Source organism: Barbus barbus, assembly GCF_936440315.1.
Source record: "Barbus barbus genome assembly, chromosome: 18".
In the NCBI taxonomy this organism is placed as follows: domain Eukaryota; kingdom Metazoa; phylum Chordata; class Actinopteri; order Cypriniformes; family Cyprinidae; genus Barbus; species Barbus barbus.
Genome location: NC_136746.1, coordinates 18,652,778 through 18,680,210, shown reverse-complemented (window position 1 = coordinate 18,680,210; position 27,433 = coordinate 18,652,778). Strand labels below are relative to the sequence as shown.

At 38.0% G+C, this 27,433-nt stretch overlaps 1 protein-coding gene across 1 annotated transcript in view; it reads right to left on the bottom strand.

The window, feature by feature from the left end:
* The window catches only part of LOC306884312 (netrin receptor UNC5B-b-like), a 58,257-nt gene extending 31,186 nt beyond the window's left edge, over positions 1-27,071 (bottom strand). Inside the window, exon 1 of the mRNA XM_079440060.1 lies at positions 26,367-27,071. Within this exon, the coding sequence (XP_079296186.1) occupies positions 26,367-26,454 (88 nt within the window). The 5' untranslated portion in view covers positions 26,455-27,071. The remainder of the gene's footprint in view (positions 1-26,366) is intronic.
* Positions 27,072-27,433: the final 362 nt, after the last annotated feature.

The window sequence follows — 27,433 nt, the reverse complement described above, 5'->3', positions numbered from 1 at the left end:
TGTTTGTATGTGCATGTGTATTCACCAGGAAAAATACTACTAATAGCAAAAAATAAAACATTAACATGATTACTTACACTCACAAAACAGGTTGAAACCAGTCTTGTTTTGTATCTGATTCAGAGCCAGTGAAATATAGTGGATTGTTGTTTGTCTATAATCACATTCTTTTAGAGCAGAGTCAGCAAATTTCTTTAGTAAATACAAGTATCACATCCACAGAGGTGCAAAGGTACTCACTTATAGATCTTTAGTTTATTTTTGATTCAGTGGTCAAGTGCCAAGTAGTAGACCAGAAGAACCCTAACCTTTCTTACGAACCTCTGAAAAACAAAAAAACAAACAAAAAAAAACAGCTGCACTGCATTGTGAATAATGCTGTATTGCTGTAAATATTGTATTGTGGAGACATAGACTTAAGACAATAAGCTGTCATTATTCACAAAAAAAAAATAAAAAATTCCAAGCAGCCAAAAGCTGATAATTGTGAATAATTATATTCATACACGTGGCAAAAAAAGTTCTCACCTTAAAAATCATGTTAAATGGGACAGCACTATATACATGTAATGAGTTTTCTCCTAGTTGGGTGTGAGAGTAAATGTGTGTGTGTGTGTGTGTGTGTACTGCTGCATCATCAGAATACCAGCGTTGCCTTTGATATTTTGTGGCTTCGCACATGTGATGAGGGAAAGGAGGAGCACTGCAAGTTGAAACTAAGAAAGAAAGAAAGAAAGAAAGAAAGAAAGAAAGAAAAAGATGAACATAACGCAAACAAACAGTTAAAAAACAAATAAATACAAAAAAACAAGAACAGAAAACAAAAGAAACACAAAACACGTAAAAAAAGAAAACAAAAACAAATAAAAAAAACAAGAACAACAGAGCAAAAACAAAATCCAAACAAACAAAAAATGCAAACACACACACAAAAAAAAAAAAAAAATGAAAAAGCAAACATCAGTGTGCTAGTGGGACTTTATTTGCAGCTGGATTCTCTAGAGAGGGATACAATTAGATGAACCTTCCAGCAAAATTACATCAGGACTCAAGAGAAGATGATAAAAAGATAGACAGACAGTAAAGAACGTGAGCTGGAGCGAAGGGGAATTTACCCAGCAACCATAGAAATCACTGGAGAACATGAGGATGTGCGGCGACTAATCCTAAGAATCTTACTTCTACAAAAAAAAAAAAACAAAAAAAAAAGGGCAGTAGCTTGTAATGAAACAACATATTTTGGAGACCAGGCTGAGAAAGAGGTTGATTGTTCAAGTAACCAAGGAGAAAGGAGAACAGTGAAGACAGAATAAGGCAATCTGTTGTGGAGGAGGAGGACAGAACCAGGAAGAGGGAGGGAACAAAAACATGTGTGCCCTGTCTAAGTAACCATGGGAAAGACTGGAGCATGGAAAGAGAAAGCAAGTGGCGAGACAGAAAAAGAAAGCTAGAGGAAAATAAAGAGACAAGGTATTAACACAATTCCCTGGATGAGTTTAATGTGGCCAGGAGTGTTTTGGGCCACTGTTGTCTCCGGCACTGAGCTGTCCTTACGAAATGTGTTGTGACAGCCCGGCATCTTCTGACAAAATGCTTTAGTAATGCTGCACCCCTGTCATGTTAATGAAGACGTGAAGACGTGCAAAACCGGCAACCAGTTGACACATTGCGATGGACTTGCACGCTTACATATCGGTGTATGCACAGATGCACAGCGGTAAGAACAGACAGCCGACTGAAGCTCGCTGACGAGCCGACACAATGCTGTATCGCTCCCGTATCCAACATACATAACAGATGCTGAAAGACTGGCATGATCACTCATGCCCGTGAATGGATGGGATGTGATATATTGGCTGTAAACAGCCAGACACACACAGACATTCACACAAGCAGGGGAATTGGTGTCACTCTGCTCTGTCAATGCATCCCCTTGCATCGGAGTGTTCCCCTGGTGCTCGCTCAGGCAAGAGCACCAATGGTGCTCCTTGCTGAAACACTCCACATGCACACACAGTTAAGATGGAAAGATGCTTCGAGTTGGAGCCAGAGGGTGAAATTAGCAGACAAACCTAAAGTTTACTTGAGAAGACGAAAGAAGGATAAAACAGACGGTGAGCGAGAAAGAAGGCAATGCTGGAGCGCTGCATCGATCTCCTGACCCTACATTGGCTTTGGCTAAGTGAATGTGTCCTGTGTTCAGATTAGCGAAGCTTAATGCTGTTTACATCCTTTATCTGCTTTTGCTCTTTCCTACTGATTTATTTTACCTCCACCATGCCACTATCCATCTTGTAGATCTAACTTATTTAACCTCTCACCCTCAACCCTCTCATAACCTTTAATTTTCTCTTGCACTCACCTTGTAGGTAGACAGCACAGCGTTCCTGTCCTCCATCTCCATTAAAACAACAGTAAAAAAGCTCTTACAGGCTATAATGCCTCTCGCTTACATTACTGGTTGTTTTCCCAGTCTATTGACTCAGCACTCTGATTTAAATTATTCAAAAACAGTGACTGACATGCTGATGGTATTTTCGTTATAAGTAGACATGAATGTGTGTGAAATGCGAGATTCATTGCACAGTGAATAGAAAATAATTAGCCAAATCTTTTACTAGTCTCAAATTTGTCAGGTCACATGGGTTGCCTGAACCATGGAGGTCTAGAATTCCTGGAGAAAGGTAATGACCGTTATTCGGTTAGGAAAACAATACTGATGTACATCTATTTTAATTAAACCCACCCTAGCAGAATTTACTATGAATCAAGACACTCTAAAACACTGAAAACACTGGATCATGAGCTGCATGTGTGTAAATGAACGCAGTGCCGTACTTCACTCTGAAACACACAATGCATCATATTCTTTGCAATTTGATAATTGGACTAAGCCATATTTAGATTTCAGTTTTATTTTGATTAATCATGCAGCTTTAAGACGCGACTTGGACGCTGTAAATCTCAAGTCGGACAGTCTCTTTGTGTCTAAATGGGTGTTTCTTGGCCAGAACAAGCTGCATGTGGACCAGATTTTATGCTTAAAGTCAAAGTCTGACAAAATTTGTACATGAGGCAAAATATGGGAACCTCTGATGAAGGAAGAATATGCTGGAACTGTAATCAGCTTCCAAATCTTAACAGAACGTCAGTCATTTGATGTGTCACGACTGATCTTATTCCTCTGACTAACTACATTTTGGCAGCATGGCTTGATACATTTTGTTTGAAACTGTTCTATTGCATTATTAATTGAAAGCACATTATCAGGGGTTCTGTCAAATGAAAGCCTTCCACTTGATGCACAGCAAAATGCAGGTTGTGTGAAATCACAGCTGCACTGCGGTGATGGACAGATAGTGACAGTGTGTTACTGGGAGATGTGGTAAAGAAAGACTGGTCCTGTCACATGTCCAGAGCCCTGGGCTTGGATATTTTCTTCTCCGATGCCTAGACACAGCGACTGGCGTGACGAGCCCCCGTGCCTGCTATGACGATAACAAGCAATGACATCCCCCGTCTCTCTCTCGTCTCCTTCAGCTGCTCTTCCCTCCATCATGGTGTCTTTTTCCACTCGTTTCACTCAGCCAGGGCACTGGACGAGGACTTCAGTCTCTGTAACAGTGGCAGTGCTCTGGAGTGCAGAGAGGATGCCAACTGTGTGCCTCTATCAGTTCAAGCAATCCTGCGGTGCATGTTATCACAAACCAGTAAGATTGATTCATTAGCAGTCTGATGAATTTTACGACTGTTTTGTAGTATTTACATACAGGTCAATAATAGCTAAATAGGGAATAGGCAAATCTATGGTAAAATGTAGAATCTAAATATAATAATAATAATAATAATAATAATAATAATAATAATAATAATATGTAACGATATACAAGAATGTAATTGTAATAAATCATCCCAAATAGGGTCAGTAATTTTATTTATTTATATATGTAATTAATTTATTTTCCAATTTTCAAAAAGTTTAGATTTCAACAACTTTTATCATTGATAATAAGCTATGTTTATTATGCATCAAATTAGCATATTAGAATGATTTCTTAAAGGGATAGTTCACCCAAAAATAAGAATTCTGCCATTAATTACTCGCCCTCATGTCATTCAAACCCATAAGACCTTTGTTCATCTTCGGACCAAATTAAGATTTTCTTTTTATGAAATCCAATAGCTTTCTGACCCTCCATAGACAGCAAGGGTCCTACTACGTTCAAGGTCGAGAAACGTACAAAGAACATCGACAAAATAGTCCATGTTACATCAGTGGTTCAACCAAAATTTTATGAAGTTACGAGAATACTTTTTGTGCCCAAAAAAATTAAATAATGACTTTATTCAACAATTATTCTCCTCCGCGACACCTCTAGCAACATTTTGGTGAATATCACAATGCATAAAGTTACAATTGAACCACTGATGTCACATGCATTATTTTGTCGATGTTCTTGGTACGTTTCTGGACCTTGAATGTGGTAGGACTCTGCTGTATATGGAGGGTCAGAAAGCTCTCGGATTTCATCAAAAATATCTTAATTTGGGTTCCAAAAATTAACAAATGATTTACGGGTGTGAAACGACATGAGGGCGAGTAATTAATGGCAGAATTCTAGCTCTGTAAGGATCACGTGACACTGAAGACCACAGTAATGGTTGATGAAAATTCAGCTTCGCCATCACATAATTTTTTTTTTTTATATATTTTAATATTTTAATTTCTATTAATAAATGAATAATTAAATCTTATCAACCCCTTTTGAACAGCAGTGTATAATCTTCTAAAAATGTATTCGGTCAGCTAATTTTTAATGGCCATCAATGGAGAAAAAATGCTTTTTACAGCAAAATGGTGTAGTTATGATCTCTCCTACCAGAGGCTAATGAGGTCATGATAACCTGCCAAACCATGACCCCTGTGGTACAGGCATGTACTGAGCTTCAGACCCTAGGAATTGAAGCATTTCTATATTTGTTGTTAGGAAAGTTTTCTTTTACACATCTACATAATTTTATGCTTCCACTCACTGTGCATCAGTTTTAGTGTCTTTGACATGCTGCATGGATCACATGCTGTCTCTGGGTCAGCTGTTTGTATGCAGCAGCACTCTCTAGATACCGCGGCTGCATATGGACACTGTCTCCAGAGCAGAGAGGGGTGGCGTGGGCCTGACTATTGCGGAGCTTTCCATGGTCCCTCACCGCATGCAGGCAAGCCCAGAGCTGTGTGGCTCCCATTAGGATGATAAAGAGACCTCTCATCAGCTCAGTCCCTCTGGCCAAGAGCTGACATAAGATTTACCTTCAAAAGAGCTTCGTATAAGCCAAACAGCCTGCCGAGAGACTGAACAGACTGAGATAGAGTGGGGAAAAAAGACAGAAAGGAGGAGGATGTACCTCGTGGCCATATTTATTATATTTCTAAGCTTGTAGTCTAGATTTTCTTAGGCTGTGGTGTAATAGAGGAGCCTTCATAGTACAACAGCGCTAAAGTTTTAAATGTAGAGGGTAAATCAATAGAAAGGCAGGAAGACAGATGGAAGGGGAGATGTAATATGGACAGATAGAGAGAAATAATGAGGAAAAGGTAGGAGAAATATTATGTAGGTTGAGTGTGACCAGCATAACAGAGAATAATATTGATTATTACTAAATTAGAGCTGGACAGACCAAGAGCCTAAAGTTTAAAAGAGTAAAGACTAGACTGAACAGGGATAATTCACCAAGAAATGAAAATGCTATCATTTACTCGCTTTCATCTCGTTTCAACATGATATAAACGGAGACAAAAGCATCAATATATTAAATAAACTATTTTCAACATTCTTTTTATAATGGGTTTATGTGAAGACTGTTTTTATTCACTTCAATGGTACAAAATCAAATTTTGCTGTAATGTTGAATGTCTATATTTACAAATTATCCACAAAAATTGATTTAAAAAAAAAAATCACATAAAAAAAGATGCCATTAAACAATTATTTAAAAAAGACTGAATCCTTTTCAATTAATCTGTTTGTTCATGAATTGGATCGATCCTTTCTGCTCTCTGATTCAATTATTCAGAAGCAGTGGTTCAGCATAATACACAATATTCCCAAAAGTATTGGGTCACCCCCTTCTAATGAACATGTTTGACTACTTTAGTAATTTCTATGAGTACAAATCTTAATATAATGATATTCTAGGGAATTGTGCGCTTCTAATTTTATAGCAACAGTTTGGACAGGACCCTTTTCTATTCTAACATGACAGTGCCTCTGTGTATAAGACACGGTTCAAAAAGACATGATTGATTGAGTCAGTGTGGAAGAACTTGACTGGTCTGCAGAAAGCCAAGTCCTGATCCCAGCTGAACACCTCTGGTGTGACTCTATATGCAGACCTTGAGACAAAAACTCATCACCAAACACCAATAACTTGTACATAAGGGTACTGTCATTTTAGACACGTCCAAAACTGTTGCAACAGAGATGGAAATACAATTTTTAAATGCATGAATTATGTTTCCATCTTTGTTGCCACAGTTTTGTTAGTGCCTTTTTCTGTTCTAAAGAAGGTGGTGTCCCAAAACTTTTGTCCTTATAGTGCATCAATGATGATTATTACAAAATAATGACTTAAATGTAGGTCTGCTTCTCATATAAAGTTATCATTTAGCTTCAGAAGATTTGGAATACAGCGCACTACGTCCAAAGGAAGTGAGCTCAGTGATCAGACGTCTAGGACACACGACACTGCAGCTCGGGGTCTTTCAGTACCTCACCAACATGCTGCAGGCACTCGGCAGCACTGGAAATAACTGTTATAGACTTTAATGATGCATTTCAGCCCTTTTTGAAGCATAAAAGCTCAAGTCCTTGTTCATGAGGAAGGGAAGTCGTAGAAGTTTAGAACAACATAAGAGGGAGTAAATAATTTTTTGGGGTGAACTATCCCTTTAAACAAAGCCAAACACAATTAGAGCAAGTCAGCCAGCTTAGACGAGAGGACAGAGACAAATGACATGAGGTGCTTTAGACAAAATCACTTTATCTACGAATGTGCCGTTACAGACAGCAACACGGTGACCGTTACTAAAGCTAAAATCTGAGAGAGTGGGTAAATCCACTTACAAATGTCATTAACATGAGCAAAGGCAACATATGGGGGCTCTAACGGATGATGTCATGGTCCGGGTGGTCTACGGGAGTAGAGGAATAAACAATGCCGCCCATACTGGCCCCCCTCATACCTTAACCCTCCTGAAAGCCCAGATTATTGCAGTCAATCATAATAGATTATCTTTCCACGAGAGCCTATAATCGCTTTGTGAAATCATAGCTAAATCACATGCAAGCCAAAAACATTTTTCCTGGGAAATGCTTTAGAAAAACATACTGTAGGTGAAATAACACTCTCTATTGTACATCGAAACTTTCACAAACGTGTGAACGCGTTGTAATAAACAATACCTTCCATGGGCACTGCAACCCGCACGCGCACACACACACACACACACAGACGCACTCAAACCAATATAATACCCAAGTGTCCCTGTGGGACGCTCTCAAACCTTTTAGGGCCAATGAACCTGCTATTTCAGTGGAAAGGGCGTGTATTTTTTGAAAGCGCTTGTCTGCTATTAAGAGAAAAGCCTGTCATATGAATGTTACATATCTCAGGGGTCTTGTATTAACTGACTCTTCACACTTAGCTGTCTGAAACAATACCCAGGACAACTACTGACAACAGGCCTGAGTGGGCCTTTGGCCATGGGACAACTCAGAAAAGACATGAAAGGTTACAGCAGAGGTAAAAAGGGGCAATCAGAGCTTCACAATGAAGGTACAAATGGATGGCAAATGAGGTGCGGTCAGAGCAATTATGCCTGACCCTAGAGCAGTTTCAGGTATAGTTCTATCATTTACACTACTATTAAAGTTTGGGGAGAGTAATATTTTGGGGCGTTTTTTTTCCAATAAATGAATACCTTTACTCAGCAAGCATGCAGTAAATTGATCAAAGCTGTTCTTTTGAACCTTCTATTCATCAGAGTCATGAAAAACATCAGTTTACACACAATGGTTTTCAATATTAATAATAAGAAGAAATGTTTCTTGAGCAGCAAATCAGCATATTAGAATAATTTCTGAAGGATCGTGCGACACTGAAGACTGGAGTTATGATGCTGAAAATTCAGTTTTGTCCTCAAAGGAACAAATTTAAATTTAAAAATCTATTAAAATAAAAAACGATGAAATAAATTTGCGATAATATTTCACTACATTTTTGACCAAATAAGTGCAGCCTTGGTGAGCACACAAAAACATGTTTTTCAAAAACATGTAAAGAAAATCTTTTGAACAGACTTATTGGAATGGAGTTTTTTCAAGTAGTAAAACAAATAGTAACAAAAGTTTAACTATTACGAAGATTAAACTAACATGAACATTTGCCACAATTCCTTAAACACATTAAAGGAAAAATACAAATGCAAACATTTTAAGATTTGATAATGGCTCCTTAAGATATTAACGGACAGCCCATGAAAAAGAATTGCTTAAATGAATGAAAAAGAAGCTGAACAAAGTACTATATTTTTGACAGAATGGTAGGTCTTTTGATTTCAGGGTATAATAGTTACTCAGCAGACGTGACCGTTTCCCTGGAGCAACCTGAGGTTAAATGTCCTGCTCAAAGGGCAAAATGGTAATAGTGTTCTCTTAATAATTGCCAGTTCACAGGTCACCTCATCCTGGGATCAAACCTGTAAAAGAACCTCACCACTTAGCTGTTGCGAGCACAATTGTATTTTTTGATGAATCACTATGAATTACATTTACAAGTGCAAAGTCTATGAACTGAGAATTTTAAGGAGGTATTTTAATTGCAAATTCAGTAACAATACTTTAAGCTTAAAAAAAAATGTTATAAAGATTTTTAACAAATAGCAAGTATAATACCTTCAGGGAAAGTAACAATTTAAACCAAATTAACAAAAAATGTCTAGTGGCTATTACAAAAACCACAGTACAGCACATTTCTGGTGAATTAAAAGTATAAATACTATTAAAATCTTTACATTTTTATCACCACACATAAACACGCTTGAGCACTTAATGTACCGTGGAGTACACCAGTCAGCTTTTAATGTAATGAAGTTCTTTAAGAGTCTATGAAGTACTCAAATAATATAACACCTGTGTATTTGCACATTGTTAAAGTGGTTATATTTTAGCCTAGAAACTTTATTACCACAAACAAGCCAACCATGAATCACTTACAGACATGGAGCAATTTATCATAAGTTGCTGTACAGTAAAAGCAAATAAGACCTTTCTTTGGTGTACAATCTAAACCATGTATCATCTTCTGTACAACATTCGACATACACATTGTATATTAATGTTCTTAGTTAACTTTTATGAAGTAAAATATTCAACAACTAGTTTAAGAGAGTCCGCATTCACTGTGACTCATGCATACTTAAAATCCATCCCAGAAGTTTGAAATGAACGAGGCCATTTCGAGTCATGCTCTGCTCTCACTGTACCATGAAATGCAATTCGAAAACATCACGTGAGAAAAAACGAGAGAGCGTGAGAGGGCAAGAGAATGATAAACAGACAGACATCTAGATCGCTATCAGCAAACCAAACTAGACAAGAGACAAATACGATGAAAACACAAAGAAGTGCATGTAAATGGGATAATATCACCGATGCGCTCAAGTTGGGAAGGTGATATTAAAAGAAGTGTAGACCAATTACCTGCCAGCGCCTTAAAATCTTCCAGCTCATAATCTAATTGTGCTCTGTTTAGCCTAGCCCACCAGATCCTCTCAGGCGTTCCCTGGAGGGGGGAAGAATAATGAAATGTACACTGCAGCCCAAGCTGAGAGGAAGCTAGTGTAAACACACAGCAACCCCCTCAATCTCCCTCATATGAGCAATAAAACCAATTCTAATATGCAGTTTGGTGCATGCTTTCATTTGTTTAGCTTAGGTGCATATTATGTGGTCCAGTGGGAATAGATGCATTAGTAAGCTAAAGGAGAAGACAAAGTCTCCTTCTATCTCTGTATCTCTATGCCCGGGGCTGAACACCTCAACACTCACTTGCTGCAGCTCTCCGCTTCCTCTTCTTGCTTCATAATTCATTTTAAACAAGGGGGGAAAAAACAAACAAGCAGTGAAGCAACAAGAGGATGCTAAGAGCAAAGCCCATCTTTCAAGGGACTGTATGTTAGGGAAAGTAGAAGCGGACAGATGAGTGTGTATGTGTCTCTGTATTAAATATGAGCCTCATCAATTACATAACAGCCCAGGTGCCCAGGTACAGCTGAATGACACAATACTAAACATTCACTGAATAAGTGATGTAAATCTTAGATACACATTGTTTTGGCTTGCAGCTAATCTGGTGCTCACAGCAGCTTCAAGCACACCTTTTGACCAATGAATTTATTTTCCACAAAAATATTGAACATGGCTTTTTTCAAAATTGATAAAAATATTTATTTATTTTTGCACGCACCAATTCATCATATTCGAATGATGAAAATCAGCTTGTCATCACAGGAACAAATTGCATTTTAAAATATATTAAATTAGAAATATTAAATATTAAATTGTAATATTATTTCAAAACAGTTTTACTGTATTTTTTACCTTAAACTTTTAAAGGGTAGTGTGTTCTATATTTTATGTTTATATCACTTTGAGGTCATGTCCTTTTTTACAAAATCCTAAATAAAATAAAACTCATTAGATACCGTTTAAAAATCTATGTTAAAAATACCACTTTAATCTCAATAATTCTTATAAAATGTTCACGTTTTTCATGACACTGGAAATCCTGTGAGGAAGAGGAAGAGGAAGAGGAGAGGAGAGGAGAGGAGAGGAGAGGAGAGGAGAGGAGAGGAGAGGAGAGGAGAGGAGAGGAGAGGAGAGGAGAGGAGAGGAGAGGAGAGGAGAGGAGAGGAGAGGAGAGGAGAGGAGAAGAGAAGAGAAGAGAAGAGAAGAGAAGAGAAGAGAAGAGAAGAGAAGAGAAGAGAAGAGAAGAGAAGAGAAGAGAAGAGAAGAGAAGAGAAGAGAAGAGAAGAGAAGAGAAGAGAAGAGAAGAGAAGAGAAGAGAGGGTTGCACCAAATATTCAGACTTGAACTCAGTTGCTATTTTTGTGTACAATATGCTTCAAGTGGTCAGTAAACAGCATGTGTCAGAGGCATTACTTCGTAAACCCTAGTGTGTTTATGTGCCCAGAATCAACACATACACACAAAAAGGGCAGTTCAGGCCACGTATGCAGTAATAATCAACAGAGAAAATATGCTGAAGGGGGAATATGTATGACACAATGACAGAGCTCATCATCAAGTAATCTTCTCAACGCTGGCTTGTTCCCGCTCAATCTCAGTCTCTCCGCTCTCCCCGTGGGCATGCTTGAACATTCACACGAACAAAAGCACAAACATGCCAACGAAGAAATCAATTACGGTGTGTCATCGTTGATAGAGTCTGTCTGTTTATATCCTCACTCTGATGTCATGTTCTTGGAATCTGGGACAGTGGTCAAGCGTTTTAATCAATTTTCTATTAGAGTAACATGGTCGGTAAGAGCGTGAGTTGGGTACAGGCCCGGCCCTAAAAATAATACAGAATCTAATCTGAATTATGGTTCAAAGAGATTAGGGGTCCGTAATCCCTTGAATAAACAGGGGGAAAAAAGTGAGCATGAAAAAAAAAAAAAAGCTTAGGTGGGGGGTTGAACTCCCTCCTGCGGACACCATTTGATAATAAGTCCGTGTGTAGGTCTTCTGAGATGGACAACACCATTTCATCAAAACTACGCTAATCCCTATGCCATCCCTCTCTCTCTCTCTCTCTCTTCTGTGAGCCTCCTCGATCCCACCCTCCATTCCCTTTGACCATCCATCTCTCAAAAGCCCCAAAGCAAATCTGAAAGCCAGGACTGAAAATCCATGGCTGTGATCCAGGAAACCCGGAGCTCCAGGAGAGACCTGATTACTGGAGGAGTAAGTGAAATTGAAAATTAAAGGGATAGTTCATCCAAAAATGAAAATTCTGTCAGTTACTCAGTACAAAGTATATGTTTTGAACAATATCTCAGTGTCCATACAGTGGAAGTCAGTGGGGTTCAAAACAACACAACCCCACTGACTCTCATTGTATGGACAAAAACAGTTGAAAAAAATCACTCTTACCAAAAATGTGGTTAGAATGGACATAAAAATGACTAAGCGTAAGGCTGCGAATGGCATTTATGTAACTGTTGGAAAAAGGGGTCAGCCCAGTCACAGCATGGGAACACAGAACATGATATGTATTTTGTGCTTCAGCTGTGAGCGGTACACCACAGGAGGCAGCTAATGTGAGGAAGACACACATCAAAATTGGTTGGAACATTAATAAATTATAATTAAATCATTAAAAAAAACTAAAATTGTTGCAACTGATCTGCAGTGGTAAGATATTTTTTGCACATGCACATCTTCCATGGCACTTTTATGTCTATGCCGGTGTTTTATCTGCTATAGCTGTAACATTTATCAACACTGTCTTGTGTTTCATATATTAATCTGTCTTTTGTTCAAAATCTGTCTTTTGCTGAAGCCTTTGTTTTCTGACCTTTGGATGAGTTGTGGTGAAATGCCATTTGACCATGCATGACATCAATGCCTCTTAAATCTTACAGCAGACTGCGGCCTGATGTTATTACGCTCAATGAAGTCACCAAATTTATAGGCTTGTTAGCCTGGAGAATATTTTCAATCTACCTTTAGCCATACAAAGACATAACATTATATCTTTAACTAAATTTGCAGATATCAAACGAAAATTTCTTAAATTTAATTTATACTTCCTTCCTTAGAGGAACAGCGAATCTGAAGACATCAGCTTGGTTTATAATAGACCAGAACATTTAGTTTCACAGTTCCTCTGGTGGTCATTTTATTGCACAGTGTAACATTTCTGAAGTTAAATGTTAATTTCCTCTCTCAAGCTGATAATTACCAAACACATTTAGGGAGAAAATGTTCAGGAATAACAGTATCGACCATATTTTCTATTACCTCACTGCGATTGGGTGGGCAAAGTTTCTGAATACTCAAAAGGTGTCACTGACATTTAAATAAGGTCATATTTTAATGTTTCAGACTGTGACGTCAGAAAACAAAGGAGTTCAGTAAGCCGTTTTGCAGCTAAATTTCAGTAGATTTTCAGTGAATTTTTTAGGGAGGAAGTTGTGAGTATCATTCAGATTTTAGAGTACTAAAAACAATTCACACACAAATGTTTTAATCAAATTAGATTAATACTAAGCTATAAAACCACACTGCCATTGTATATTTGATCAACTTGGGCCTTTTTGGAGTCCTTCATTTTTGACAAGCCTATTTCACACATCAGACATTCTGTAAGCAAAACAGAACCACATTAAGGAATAATAATTAGTTCTAATGTTTCTGAGAAGTCACCAAACTAGATTGAAAATGAGATCATGCACACAGACTCTTCAAGAAACAGAAAAAGCCTTAAGGTTCGAATTGATCAAACGAGTCAGACGACTCTTTTTATGTCCTCAGAGGTATTTAAGGCTGTATCTCTGTCACAGGGTGTGACAGACCCCCTTATCCAGGACGTCTCTGTGTAATTACATGCGAGAGGACCGTCATTTCAACACTGCTCCCCTCACTAGATGAAAGACAGGTAAGACATAGTCATGTAATTGGCCCTCTCGTTGAGGGAAGAGGAAAAGGGAGCGGGCGGGTTTGTTTCGATATGTCCTGTTCATCCTTGTTCCCACCATTTCTCTCTATTTCTCTTCGACTGTCTCCAGTCGATTGCGGGTCATTATTTCCAATGCGTTTGTGCCTTCGGGACAAATCTGTAAATTGTGGCGCTAAAGTGACCAGGCCTCATTTAGGACAGATTTATGCACTCCACGCCACTGTATAACTGTCACTCAATGTAAACACGCTCACAAACAAATACGTGCTTAAACGCAGCTGTAAGCAAGCGCATGAGACGTGGGTGGACACATCAACTAACAAAGACTCACTTTTTCCTGTCAGTCACACTTGGTAATTTAAATCAATGAAACAAAAGCTTTCTTGCACTTAATAACAAGAGCGTGTACACAGCAACATAATCGTTATTTGCTTCTGACAGCCTGCATAATGAAGATGTAAGCAGCAAATGACTGCAAGATAGACTTCACATGCCTTCTTTTCTCCATCATTTCACCTTCAATTTATTCTGGAAATAAAATAAAGGGACAAACAGGGTATTTGTAAGTGATTATGAGGGACTAGAAGAAGGTATTAAAGTGATGGCACCTCAAAAAACAAACAAATAAATAAAAAATATATATAAACTGATAAATACTAGTGAATAAAATAAAATAAAAAATCTGTTAATAGGAATAAGTTTACAAAGTTGAAATGCATGGGAATAAGTTTACCCTTACAGATCCCTGTTGAGCCTTTGTTGTGCCTAAATCCCTATTATGGACAGATGGCAACATAAAGACCTCCACCAAAAGTATTCTCTGACCCCAGACAGAAGTTAGTCTTTCATGCCAGCTTGTTTCTTCCACCACCTGTCTACCCGTGAGTGACACACTGTAGGGTACAGCTCTTACATCTCTCCTGACAGACCGGAGTATACACACAAAGACTCCCAGTGAGCCTGTCCTTCCGAAAGCATCTTCTGTCAAACCACTCTATCCCACGGGCTGCTGGTTGTCTGTATGTCCCGGCTCAAGTCACATATTAAGATTGAATGTTCGGTCGTTTAAAAGTTAAAATGCTACACTTCAGACAAAAGAAGAAGGTTGGAGGTTTAGGTTAACCTTGTGCGCTGGCACAAAAGGTTAGGCTTTGCGGCTTAACTGCACTGTACATGGCTAGTAGAGATGGTACAGATAGAAGTATTGAGACCGACTGTTTTTTGATGCTATAGAATGAATGAGAATCTTATCAAGTGTAACTGACAAACTTATTGGGTCATCTTCATTGCAAGAAACAAAATTCATTCTCAAAACAGCCAATGTTAATTTTTTTATTTATTGTTATCGGCTACTAGCTAATGGATATTTAATTGTTCATACTCATTTCCCCTGTTTTTACATTTGCCATCATCCAACTCTCATTTAAAGTTCATTTTTAAAAACACTAATAATTTAATAACACTGTTAAATGTAATCATCAGCAAATGTCATAATAAAAATCTAATTTTTCATAGTATATGTTATAACTGTAGTATCTTTATTTACTTACTTATTTGGCCATTCATTTTATCAAGATTGATATTAGCAATTTATCAGTTTTCTGTCATAACATGAAAATAATTATGTTTATTGGTAGAATTATGATTAATTTAACCAGAATTTTATTTTCTGTGCATCACCTTATTAGAGATTAATTATTTTTCATGATTGAATTCTTAAATAAATAGTTTTAAATGCTGCAATAGTTGTACGCTATCAAATACTGACATTCATTTTAAAACTTGCTTAAGATTACACTTTTCCGTGTAACTAAACTCATGTTTTAAAACGTACACTTTAAGCATAAGACAATGGTAAAGGTTGTTTAAATGTAAAAATAGCAGAAATGAGCATAAACAATTAAATATGTATTATCTAATATTATTCTATAAACAATGTTGCTCTGAAATATCATGCATTCACAACAAAAATCAGAATGAATCGATTTTGGTCTTGACAACTGTCTGGTCAAATAATAAAAAATAACTCCTATCTGTCCTGATGTACATTTTAAATAATGTTTGTTGTTATTATCAAGCTTAATCTCAGTTAAGTCACATACAGCCATAAAAACCTCAACACTAAAGAACTACCATCACATTCAGAACTCTACTGGGAGAAAAAAACACTCTCCCACTGCTGGTCTGACAACATGATGTCAGAAATCATTCTTTAAAGAAAGTCCCACTGCTTCACTTCAACATTAATCAATCAAAGAGAAACACCCTGCCCACATCTCAGCTTTCAGATCAATAAACATCTTCACAGCCTTCATGAGTGCAATCCTGCTCCCCCTCCCCACAGACCTCAGGTCTGGCTGGGCTCTGTACGGAGCGCTCCGGAGCGAGACGTACAGGGGCGGCGGAGTTTAGAACGGTCGCGCGGAGAGTTAATGAAGCCACACCAGTCAGCATGGCCGTCCATCTGTTTCCTTAATCCTCGTAAACATGAGCCACACTGTGATAGGGCGCTAGCCAACCCCATTGCTGTAATTTACACACATAGTGCTCACTGTGAATGGATGGATGAGCAGGAGGGGTTTGGGAAAGTGTTGGCCATGACAGCTTTTAGGAGATGTCCCCGTAAAGCACTGAGGTCTGCAAGTAGCCACGCCACGCTTAGCTCACCTGCTAATCGGAGCAGAGAGGTGGTGTGGTGTGGAGCCGAGTGAGCAGAAAGGTGAGAGTGAGGTCGGCCGTGCCGTCCATCTGTCCATCAGCGGGTAAGAGGCTTGGGGAAGTGAAGAGGGGGCATAAGTAAAAAATACAAGTGAATGCAGAAAATTCAAACATTACATCAGCAATACGTGCGAAGATGCCAATCTAGATTAAGGTAAAGTGTCAAAAGACACAGAGCGAAGCTTGTAGAGTTTGCACAAGTAAGGTGTGTGAAAACACACTTGAATGACAGGCCTTGTGAACATGGCCTTGCTTTGAACCCCAGTTAGTAGTTTAAGACCCCCTCTGCTTCACTTCACTCTTCAGTTTGTGCTCTCACTCATCCCATCATCCACAACCTATCAAGTTCTGCTACCTCTCGCACTTTTAAACATTCTTGTGTCTGAACTACGCTACTACTTAACCTTCTTACTAATAAGCAAAGCACATTGTTGACTCTGTTTACAAGTTTTTCAAGATTTGAGAACATATTTGAACATCTAAAGTAATTTGGAGATTCATTTGGATATATTTCAGTTATAATACTCATTTGTGTTTCAGACTCGTTCAAATCTGTAATTTGTCTTTTTTAACTATTCATTAAAATAAACATATTGTAAGAGTAATTCGTTTCAGGCATTAGGCTGGTTGTGATTCACAAAAAAAAACTGGTTTGTACAAGTCATTTTCATTTTTGTTTGTTTTTGCCTGCAGCCCATTAGAAAAACTCAAAAAAAGCTGTTTTTCACCGTTATGGTGCCGGTATACTGTAGTTTTACTGCATCACATTCAATACAGGCCTCATACTGGGACTATTCCAATGAAGGCTGTGATTATTTGAAGAAGAAAAAAAAAATCTATCAATTTACTCAGCCCTACAAAGTTTTTTAGTCTTTATGCAATCAGAAGCTTTTTTTAATGGAGCAGACTGATCAACAAAAAACATCTGGAGCCTTTGTATATGATGTCTGTAAAATAAACTTGCATCTCTGCATCAGGCGTTTCCAGTGCAAACAGCTTCCATGAGTAGTCACTTTAACTTTTAAAAGTAAAACTGTACTGTACAACTGAAAGTACCCCACCCCTAAAAGCAGGTTTCACAGGGAATCACAGAACCAACTTATTCCGATTCACCCTTTTCTTTATTTAAAACACATTAAACGGCTCCAAATTGGATACTGGCTCCAGAACCAGAAACTTGTCGGTGGGAACGCAGCACCAGAGTCTGGGAGTCATGCCAGAGGGTGTGGAGGCGGCAACAACACATACTCCATAAGGATTAAGCATCACTATTTTGCTTTTTCCAGAACAAGCCCAGCAGTCAGGGTGCAACCAAAATCCACGACACTCATCTCAAGAGCGTTGACTGTGGAACCAGGCCTCCTGGACTAGACATGACCTGCTTTAGATGTGTAAAGAGTGCCTTTCATTGGGTTCATATGTAAAGGTCAAATTCTATGCAACCGTTCCAGTGCATAAAACATTTACTGCACTGCTTTCACTGTGAGCCTCTAGAATGAATATATTTATTAACATTTATACACTTCTCTTGAGTCTCATACACTCTCAAACATTCTCATTTCCCAGTCAGGCAGAGTCAGGTTTGCTCCATTACAAAAGCACATTGTGTGTGGCCTTCTACATCTGGCACAAAGAAAACTACAGAGACGCCACAAGAGGACATTACTCTTTGGTCACACACCATCAGACTGCCTTTACCAGCACGCCACACACACAGGGGACGTTTCGTTCCAGTACTTCGACATTGAAAACCAGCCGGTGAGCAAGCATGTGTGTGTTCTCGGGTAAGACAAGCCACATCCCTCCCAAGAGGCCCCCCCTGTGCCATGCAAACCACGGCAGAACCCTAATAAAACCCCTCAAGAGATCCTCACCTCCCCATATTCCTCTACCCTTGGGGCAGATGGGAGTCTTAATAGGCGTTAAACTAAAAGAGATAGGATTCTCCACACTGCCTTTCGAAAAAGGAAGGCCACAACCCCCCATCACAATAAAGGGGCCAGAAAGAATGGGAGCACATAAGGGAGTGGATAGGAGATAAACGAACTACTAAAAAGAACAAGAGAAAGGTATGTCAACAAAAACAAAATATTGAAAAGAGATGCTATATTTTCGCTTCTGTATGAGGAACAGAAACAAAACCATACCGTCACACACACTTGGGCATAAACCACAGATTGGCTGAGGTCTAATCTTCAGGCATGGACCGGGTTGAACTTCCTTTGAAGGCTAAGAAGATGAGGGAAATCTCCATGGCCTCAGAGAGTCTCTCTTTCAAGGCAAGAAGCACAAAGGCAGGTGGACCGTAGGAGACCTATTCACGTGGCCCTGGCACCACCGCTTCCAGACCCCTGCCAAAAGGAATCTGACATGCAACCCAAACCCCCACCAGCACCATCAGGGGGTCTGAGCTGAAGGCTCTTCAATCCTGAATTTTATAACTCTTAACTTTCACATATTACTTTCAAGATCCTGATGCAAGCCATCGGTTTGCCAGTCTGACTCAGAAAACAGGCTTAGAGAGCAAAAAAGACCATCTTTACAAGTCATATCCACCTATCAATCAAAACGAGGAGTATCGTTCCTCTAGCCAGCACAACTCAAAGCGAACTCTGAGAGTGAGCGACTGATGCTCCTAGATGTCTGTCATGCAGTTGGGTTTGGAATAGATGCTACTGTATACAGCAATTGCTGTACCTTGCCAGACACAGCAGCCTGGGGAAAGGCTGTCCGCCAAAGACACCGTTGGCTTGGCATGAGCCTCGGCTGCAGGTCTGGCTCACTGTGAAATATTCAGGCGTTTCCTAGAAGGGAAGTGTAAAGCTTGGAGTCAATAAGCTGGCGTTAACAAGAAGAAAAGATGAAAGACTTTGTCATATGTACAGTAAACATGTCGGTTCATTGTTCGTAAGGACTGAATAAGAAGTGTGACTATGAATGGAAAGTCGAGACAGGAAACAAACATACACCGTCAGTCAGTCTCTCGCTGCCTAAAGGAGTTGCGAGTACGCTGACCCCTCCTCCCCATCGCCCTTCACCCCACAAACACCCCACACATAGTGGCAGAAAAGAGCCCCATTCAGTTCTCTATTCAACTCCGGTACAAAGCTACCCCACCGAGTCATTCTTCTACGGACCCTGTCACTCTCCGCCCCTCCGACCCACCACCACCACCCAGCTGCCGTAAACCCGGACAGGGTGAAGAGTCTCTCTCTCTTGTATTCTCATTCAACTATCACCTCCTCGCCTTGACTTCATTAAAGTCTCTTTCTTTGCATTCCCATCATCCACCCATCGCTTTACACACAATGTTCCCCCTCAACACTCTCTGAACAGATTCTCTGTTCTTCTTGTTCATGTATTCTTGAAGTCAGTCTTTCTGCTACTACTGCAAGTCCAACAACTACTTTGCAACATCAGCAGTTTGTTACTGCAAAATAAACCCAGACAGGATATTCGGACTCTGACATGAAGCTGAAAAGGTCTGACAGCACTTATGAAATTTAACCATGGTTTTACTACAAATAAAACCAAAAATACCAAGGCTATTGTAGTTATAGTAACCACACATTTACCATGGTTTTGCATGAAGTAAAACTGTGGCACTCAATCTGCCAAAAAAATGTTGGTACACTTTTACTATAATAAAACCATGGTTATTTTTCGTAAGGTACTACAAAGCTTAATTGCAAAACTACTTACCAAATAAATGAATAAACAAATACACCCATATTAAATATTGATTTGAGCTGAAATTAAATATTAACTTAAATGAGAATAAAGCATCTAGACCATTATAAAGTAAGAAAAAAACAACCAGCCTAGCATGAACACTCCAAGAAAATTCAATTGCATATTATTATTAATCTGCAATAAATCTTTATATGGACTAGTCAGCCAAAACAACTTCCTTCTCAATTTTAAATTCTCTCTTATTCAGCTATTTGTGTTTTTTATTTTTATTTTTTTTATAAGCAGTATTTTTTTACTTCTGTTTTCTTCTGAGCTTAGCATCTAGCAGAGAATATATGCATATACATGCTAAAAGTTTGCCAAAGTCATTTTTTAGACAAAGACAAAGACAGCAGAGTGAAATGGGAGACATGAAAGTAGGATGCTATGTTGAATGAGCAACAGTGAAATTAATAATTTAGTCATCATTATACATAAAATACAAAACCACTGAATATAGCAATGGACCAATCAGAAGCAAGTATTACAGAGAGCCGTGTAATAAATCTTTTTAACCTAGTGTCCTCTTCCTTCCGCTCCCACACACTCTCTATCCTGTTTGTTCCAGATTTATGATAGTGTACATGCACAGTATTGGCAAAGCATTAAAAATGTCCACCATTAATAGAGAGCTCTAGACATCGATAAGAAGAACCTTAATAAAAACATCTCCACTCAATGATCTGCTCATCACTTGCTCTTCTCTGTCGCTGTCCCTCACTCTCCCTCGTTCTCTCGCCCTGTCTCTGTCTCAGACTGTGCCAGGGACTTAATGATGCTTGAATGCCAATGCTTCTGACTCCTGACTTTCTACTCTCACTCTCTTTTTTTAATAAAGTCTATTTAAAATGCAATCCCTGGGCTCCATCTATCTCAATACATATCTCAAAGACATATTTCTCAGGCTTTTCTTTTATCTCTGCTTTTTACTCTAAAGCATGAATACAACTGCACTCCATGCTTCACACACACACACACACTAAAAAAATTATAACTTTTATGTTGAGGTAGATAAACAACAAAATACACTCACTCTTTCTATATCCCTAGGAGTAAATAATCAAAATATGTTTGGAAAAAAATTAAGATTACATTATCGGTGTTTTTAAAGATTAACTTCAAGTAAGAATGGCAAAGTTGATCAAAATGTAACAAATAGATAGACATGAAAACACACAATTATATATAAGCCAATATACACTTATATGTATATTGTATATGTACACTAATATATATTTTTCATGACATATATATATATATATGTGTGTTCGCAATGTTCCCTCTAAGCTGAGTGCGCGTGCGACCGCACTCTTCTTCCACCGCGAGACAACGCAAACGCAATGACATGTGAATTAAAACGACCTCATGTATTAAAGAAGAGTGGCTTGATTAAGTGCTGGAAATAGCGGAGGATGGGCAAAGAACGGTAACAAAACTCTGAAACATGTACAGTCACACACAAGAGTATTGTACAAACTGTACTTCATAACTATGTTTAGACAGCTATAGAAGAATTCATATGTTCACGTTTTTTATATTTAACTTACAGATCTCAGCTTAAGTTTGGCTTCAGTTTGTATTCTATTCTATCAGTTTAAATAGTTTGTTTTGATAAAATATTATGTTAGGCCTATATTATAGACTCAAAAACAAGGTCAATTATTTATCAGGTTTTTGACTTTGAGTCTCTTGCTCATCAAAGCTGTATTCATTTCAAAAATACAGAAAAACAGTGATAGTGAAATATTATTGCAATTTCTAATATTGGTTTCCTATTTTAATACCTATACTTTAAAATAGTATTTATTTCTGTGATCAAAGCTGTATTGTCAGCATCATTACTCCAGTCTTCAGTGTCACATGATCCTTCAGAAATCATTCTAATATGCTGATTTATTATGAGTGATGATACTGTTGTGCTTCTTAATACATTTTTGTAACCTGTTTCTTTTTTCTTTGATTCTTTGATTAATAAAAAGTTTAAAAGAACAGCAATTATTCAAAATAGAAATATTTTCTAACAATAGAAGTCTTTACTATCAATTTTATCCATTTAACACATCCTTGCTGAATAAAGGTTATTTAACTTTCTTTAAACTTTTTTAAAGTGTCTTTAAAAAAGAAAGAAAAAAAATTCTGACTTTTTTAATAGATTATATTGTATCACAAAATCTCTATTTTAACTAAACACTGTTCTTTTTAACTTTTTATTTTTTTTAAATATCACAGGTCCCAAAAAATACAGTATAAAAAAAGCAGTACAACTGTTTCCAACATCGATTAAAAATCAGCGTATTAGAATGATTTCTAAAGGATCATGTGACTCTGAAAATACTGCTTTGCTTCACAGGAATTAATTACATTTTAAAGTATATTAAAATAGAAAACATTTATTTTAAATTGCAATAATATTGCACAATGTTATTTTGTGAAATAATATTCAGTATTTTTTATCAAATAGATACAGCCTTGATGAGCCTAAAAAACTTCTTTAACAAACTTTATTGATCCAAACTTTTGAACTCCAGTGTATTGTACAGTAAAAATGTTTTCTCAGGTAAACTAAAATGTACATCATTTAGTTACATCAAGGGTCAAATCAAATATAAATAGCACATTAAAGTTAAAAGTTACACACTTTATTTGTGTGCGTGCTGTACAGGTCTGGTATAAAGAATGCTTTTGCTCAGGTGCCCGAAATGTCCGCCCGATAGAGAAAATTTTTGCTCAGCAAGAAAAAAAAATTAGAGTGAACATTGCTCCCACGGGTCCTTAAATTTGATACAACTAAATTTAAGAGTTTTTAAGGCCTTAGACAGTTTTAAATACGTTAAATGGTATAAGAAATAATTAAAAAAAATATCAAATCCCAACTGTTTAAAAAAATAAATAAATAATCTGACAATTTAGCATGTAATTCAGTCAGGCGATAATGAAGTGCTGCTAACAACCCTCACACCTGCCTGCACAGATGACACATGTCCAACACCACTTCAGAAATCCATTGCATCATAAACAGATCACACACACAAACATAAACTGCTTTAAAATATTAAAGAGGGCCACTTTACAGTGATGAATAATACAGTATGGGGGTGAGTGGAAAACCAGCGATCTCCTCCAGTGCCCTCTCCTCACCCCTCTCTCTGCCTCCCACAGCGGCCATAAAGCTAATGCACACCACAAGACTGGTGGTTCAGATCTCTGCCAGACCTCTCACCGATCCATCCTCTAGACCTAATTACAAGCCTTACTGGTTCTCTTCCTACATAATTTTTCTTCTTTTTGCCTTTTGTAAATTTTGCATTCATAACTGAATTTCACAATATGAATCTTACCATTCACAGCAAGCAAACTCAACCGCAGTTGACCTATTCTCAGAGATAACCAATTATCCCCCCACGCCCTGGACTACTGGCGGAGAATTCCGGCAGCCTTTAATGGGAGGATCCAACATGTTATGCTCTCTGAACATGACGGGCAAGCAAGAGGATACCTCCCTGCTCAATCTTGACCTTAGGCACTTCAGCTTGACCTACACCCGCCCACTTTTCCACCAGCAGGGCTGGTCACTAGGCCTGAACTTAATCCTCTTGAAACTGTCCAAAAAATATGACTCAAAAGTCCAGGTCTTATTCGGAGCTGTCTCGAATGTGTTATCTTCTCCAACTCCCAAAACACGCACCCGTGCAAGCAAATCCAGACAGTGCGACTCCATTGCGTATACAAAAGCACACGTCTGCCGTCTCGATCCAGCTCAAGCGTGTATACAGGGACGTTCTGCCAAATAAACACACATGCATACACTCACACAAACAGGGAGGAGAAAAGCTGATGGGCCAAAGGAGCCAGAAGTGGGTTCCTGGCAGTCTGGGTAATTAATGTGTATATCAACACTGAGAGAGCTGTACCATACAGGAAATCTGAGCTCAGCACATCCACAATACAGACAGACAGGAGGGGGAGAGGAAGAATACAGGAATGGACAGAATGAGAGAGAAGATAAACGTTATCCATCTTGACTCTGATGTTTTATGGATGATATGAAATATGCGCTGGCATCACCGTCTCAACGAGACAGGCTTGAAGTACTTCTGTCTGTAAAATCTAGACTGTTCATTTATGCAGAGGGAGTTTCTCGCATACTGTATAGGTGAGATCGGGGCAAGTTGTCACTTTTTTTTTTTTTTTTTATATATATTACAGTGAATAATTATTCGAGTGGGTTTATCTAGTTATTTCTTGACTACAAAAAAGCAACTGAATATTTTTACTGTTATTGCCCAGAGGAAAAAAATAGTTTGCTAAACACAAATCCAATAACATGGCATGTTGTCTCACTACAGTATGATGGGGTAAGTTGTCACAACAATCTATTACAGGCTGTTCAGCAAATTTTTAACAGGAAATCAATTATAAAACAAATAAATTCATGAAACAGCAAAAATCTAGAAAAATTATGAATACTGTGAATATAGGTTTTATTAATTTATAACATTTAAAATAACTTGTTCCTATACATATCCTCAAAATATAGTTCTCAACTTTTCAAGTTAAAACAATTTTTAGACAACTTCCCTGTGTGACAACTAGCCCCGATCTCGTCTATATCAAAAACTTGAGGTCTAAATAAGCATGTTTTCTACAATGGTCTCCACTCCTGGTAGATCAAGGGAAAGGACACTTAAACTGCTGTTCACATCCGTCTCCAAATCTGAAGTTAAACAAACCTGTCCTTTTTCTTTCCGATTTCTCTTTCCCATTGGAAAACCAATCAGCTAAACCCTTTCAATGTGCACTTCTATGTCAATCTGATTACATATGTGGCCAGAGTGCAGAGAGGGAGAGATATATCTTTGATGCTTCATCGCTTCCCGTCACTTCTAAGGTCAGACAGAAGGTAGGCTGGCCTTCATACAGAAACAATAACACATCACAACATGATCTACTCATGAATATTTCTCCTTTGTATGGTAAATAATATCCAGAACTTGTCAAATATGTTAGTGAATGATTTGGTTATTTTTATTAGGTCATTTTCAGAGGAACAGCTATATAATGATTGCTGCAAATTCAACATTGTTTCTTCCAAATTCTTCTGTAAAAAGCACTTAAACAGTATGAACTTGCAGACAACATTACTGATTACAAATGAAAACAAAATTAAGCTACTTTCAGCTAAATTCATTACTCCACAAAATTAAGCTTTAAAAACATCTTCAGAGGAACTTCCACCACCACTTAATCAAGAGCATGTGCAAAATGTAACCCTAAACTACATCAATCGGAAAAGTAAAATAACAGAGGAAGAGATTTTAAAGCAGCACACTTAAATTAAGAACTCAATATCTCTGCTTTCCCTCAGATGTTGTTTCCTTTTTTACGAGGTTTATTTTTTTCTGTCTTTCAGGAGCCAGGAAGGCATTGAGCTAAACCTTAATTACTCCAAGAACACCAGGGGTTCTGCTTTTTATCCGCTGCTTGGAAGCTCAGCATGGCAAGCAGAAAGAGAGGAGATCAACAGAATATTCCTCTCTGAAGGCAGAGAGAAAGAGAGATGAGTGCACATGCAGCAGTCACATCCCTTCATCTGGTTCTTAGTTATCTATCACACTGCCTCGATAGATAGATAGATAGATAGATAGATAGATAGATAGATAGATAGATAGATAGATAGATAGATAGATAGGAGTTTTATACAGGGTTTAAAATTTGAAATGAACAATGCCACCTGTTATATTTCAGAGATAATGCATGGAGACGTTAAGTAAAGTGGATCAACAAAAGCATTATTCAATACAATTTTCCCCATAATCCCTCTATTAATGTTTCTGTCTCTTGTAAAAGGTTGCAGGAGCTTCCATGCAATTTAAAAAAGTAGGCCAGAAATAGTAGCTTTCTTTATAAACGACCAGTGATTAATCTGCTGGTGTATATATTTAAAAAAAAATCAAAAAGGCATCACTTGATAGTCGACAAATGTTGAGAAACACAAATCCTGCTCGACGACCTCATTATCACTAAACTTATGTGTTTTGGGTGTGTATACGTGAGTGCGCGTGATTAAAATCCACTCCTGCTCTCCCGTATGTTTCAGACCGAAAGTATAAGAAAGTGTTGGATTACTATTACGTACACTATTCAAATTTGTATGTTATTATTAAAATGGCTCGTACCTGCGTGGATCACAAAGGTTGCGCAGAGTAGAACTAAACCGAGCAGAGAAGCGGGAGACTGGTCGCGGTGTATCCACGCTGAGAGCATCTTCACCCGGTCACGCTACTGCCAAACGCCCCCCAGGTGCTCTCGCTCCAGTCGGCTGAAGTCCCGCTGAATCCTCGGAGAAGGATACTTCAAATATAGTGTGAAACGTGGAGGCGGGCTCCTCCTTAAACTTCACAAACTTACAAAAGAACGCACCGTGGTTTATAATAAAACCCCAAAACACGAAGCGACAAATTTTGAATTACAGTTACAGAAAATGTTCAAGTCAGGCACACTGCAGTCTCCCTCCGTAGTGAGACACAAAATAGCCAATAACATGCGTAAAGTTCATCTCATTCACAACTCCACTTAAGCAGCTAACGCGTTTTCTCTGGTACTGTTTGAAAACAGCTTAATTTTCCGCGATCGAATCGAAAACAAAAGTACTTGACAGCTTTACTCCTGTTGGGACGAGTAGAAAAAGTTGTCCGTAAGCGTTAAATATAATGCCATAGTTGTGAGGTCTCCGCTGTTATCTGTGGAGCGCCATAGTCCTGACGCTGCCGCTCTTCTGTGTCTGGAGAACTGAGTGTAAACACACGAACACGGGCGTGAAGCGCGAGCCTCCAGACTCTCATCTCCCATCAACCAATCATCAACCTTCACAGACCCACACTGAGCGCTGGAGAGCAGAGACGCGAATAGAGATGTGAATGGAAACACAGAAATCACGGAGACGGATTCGGGAATTCACGGGGAGGACATATTCATTATATATATATATATATATATATATATATATATATATATATATATATATATATATATATATATATATATATATGTATGTAGGCTATATATATATGTATATATATATATATATGAAGATGATTTTGTAATTTTACAAGGAATTGTATTATTATTGTTGTTGTTATATATTTTAACAATATAATTAAAAAAATATTATATTGTTAAAATATAATTAAACAATTATTTATAACAACAAATATAACTAAACAATTTTTTTTATTATAATGTT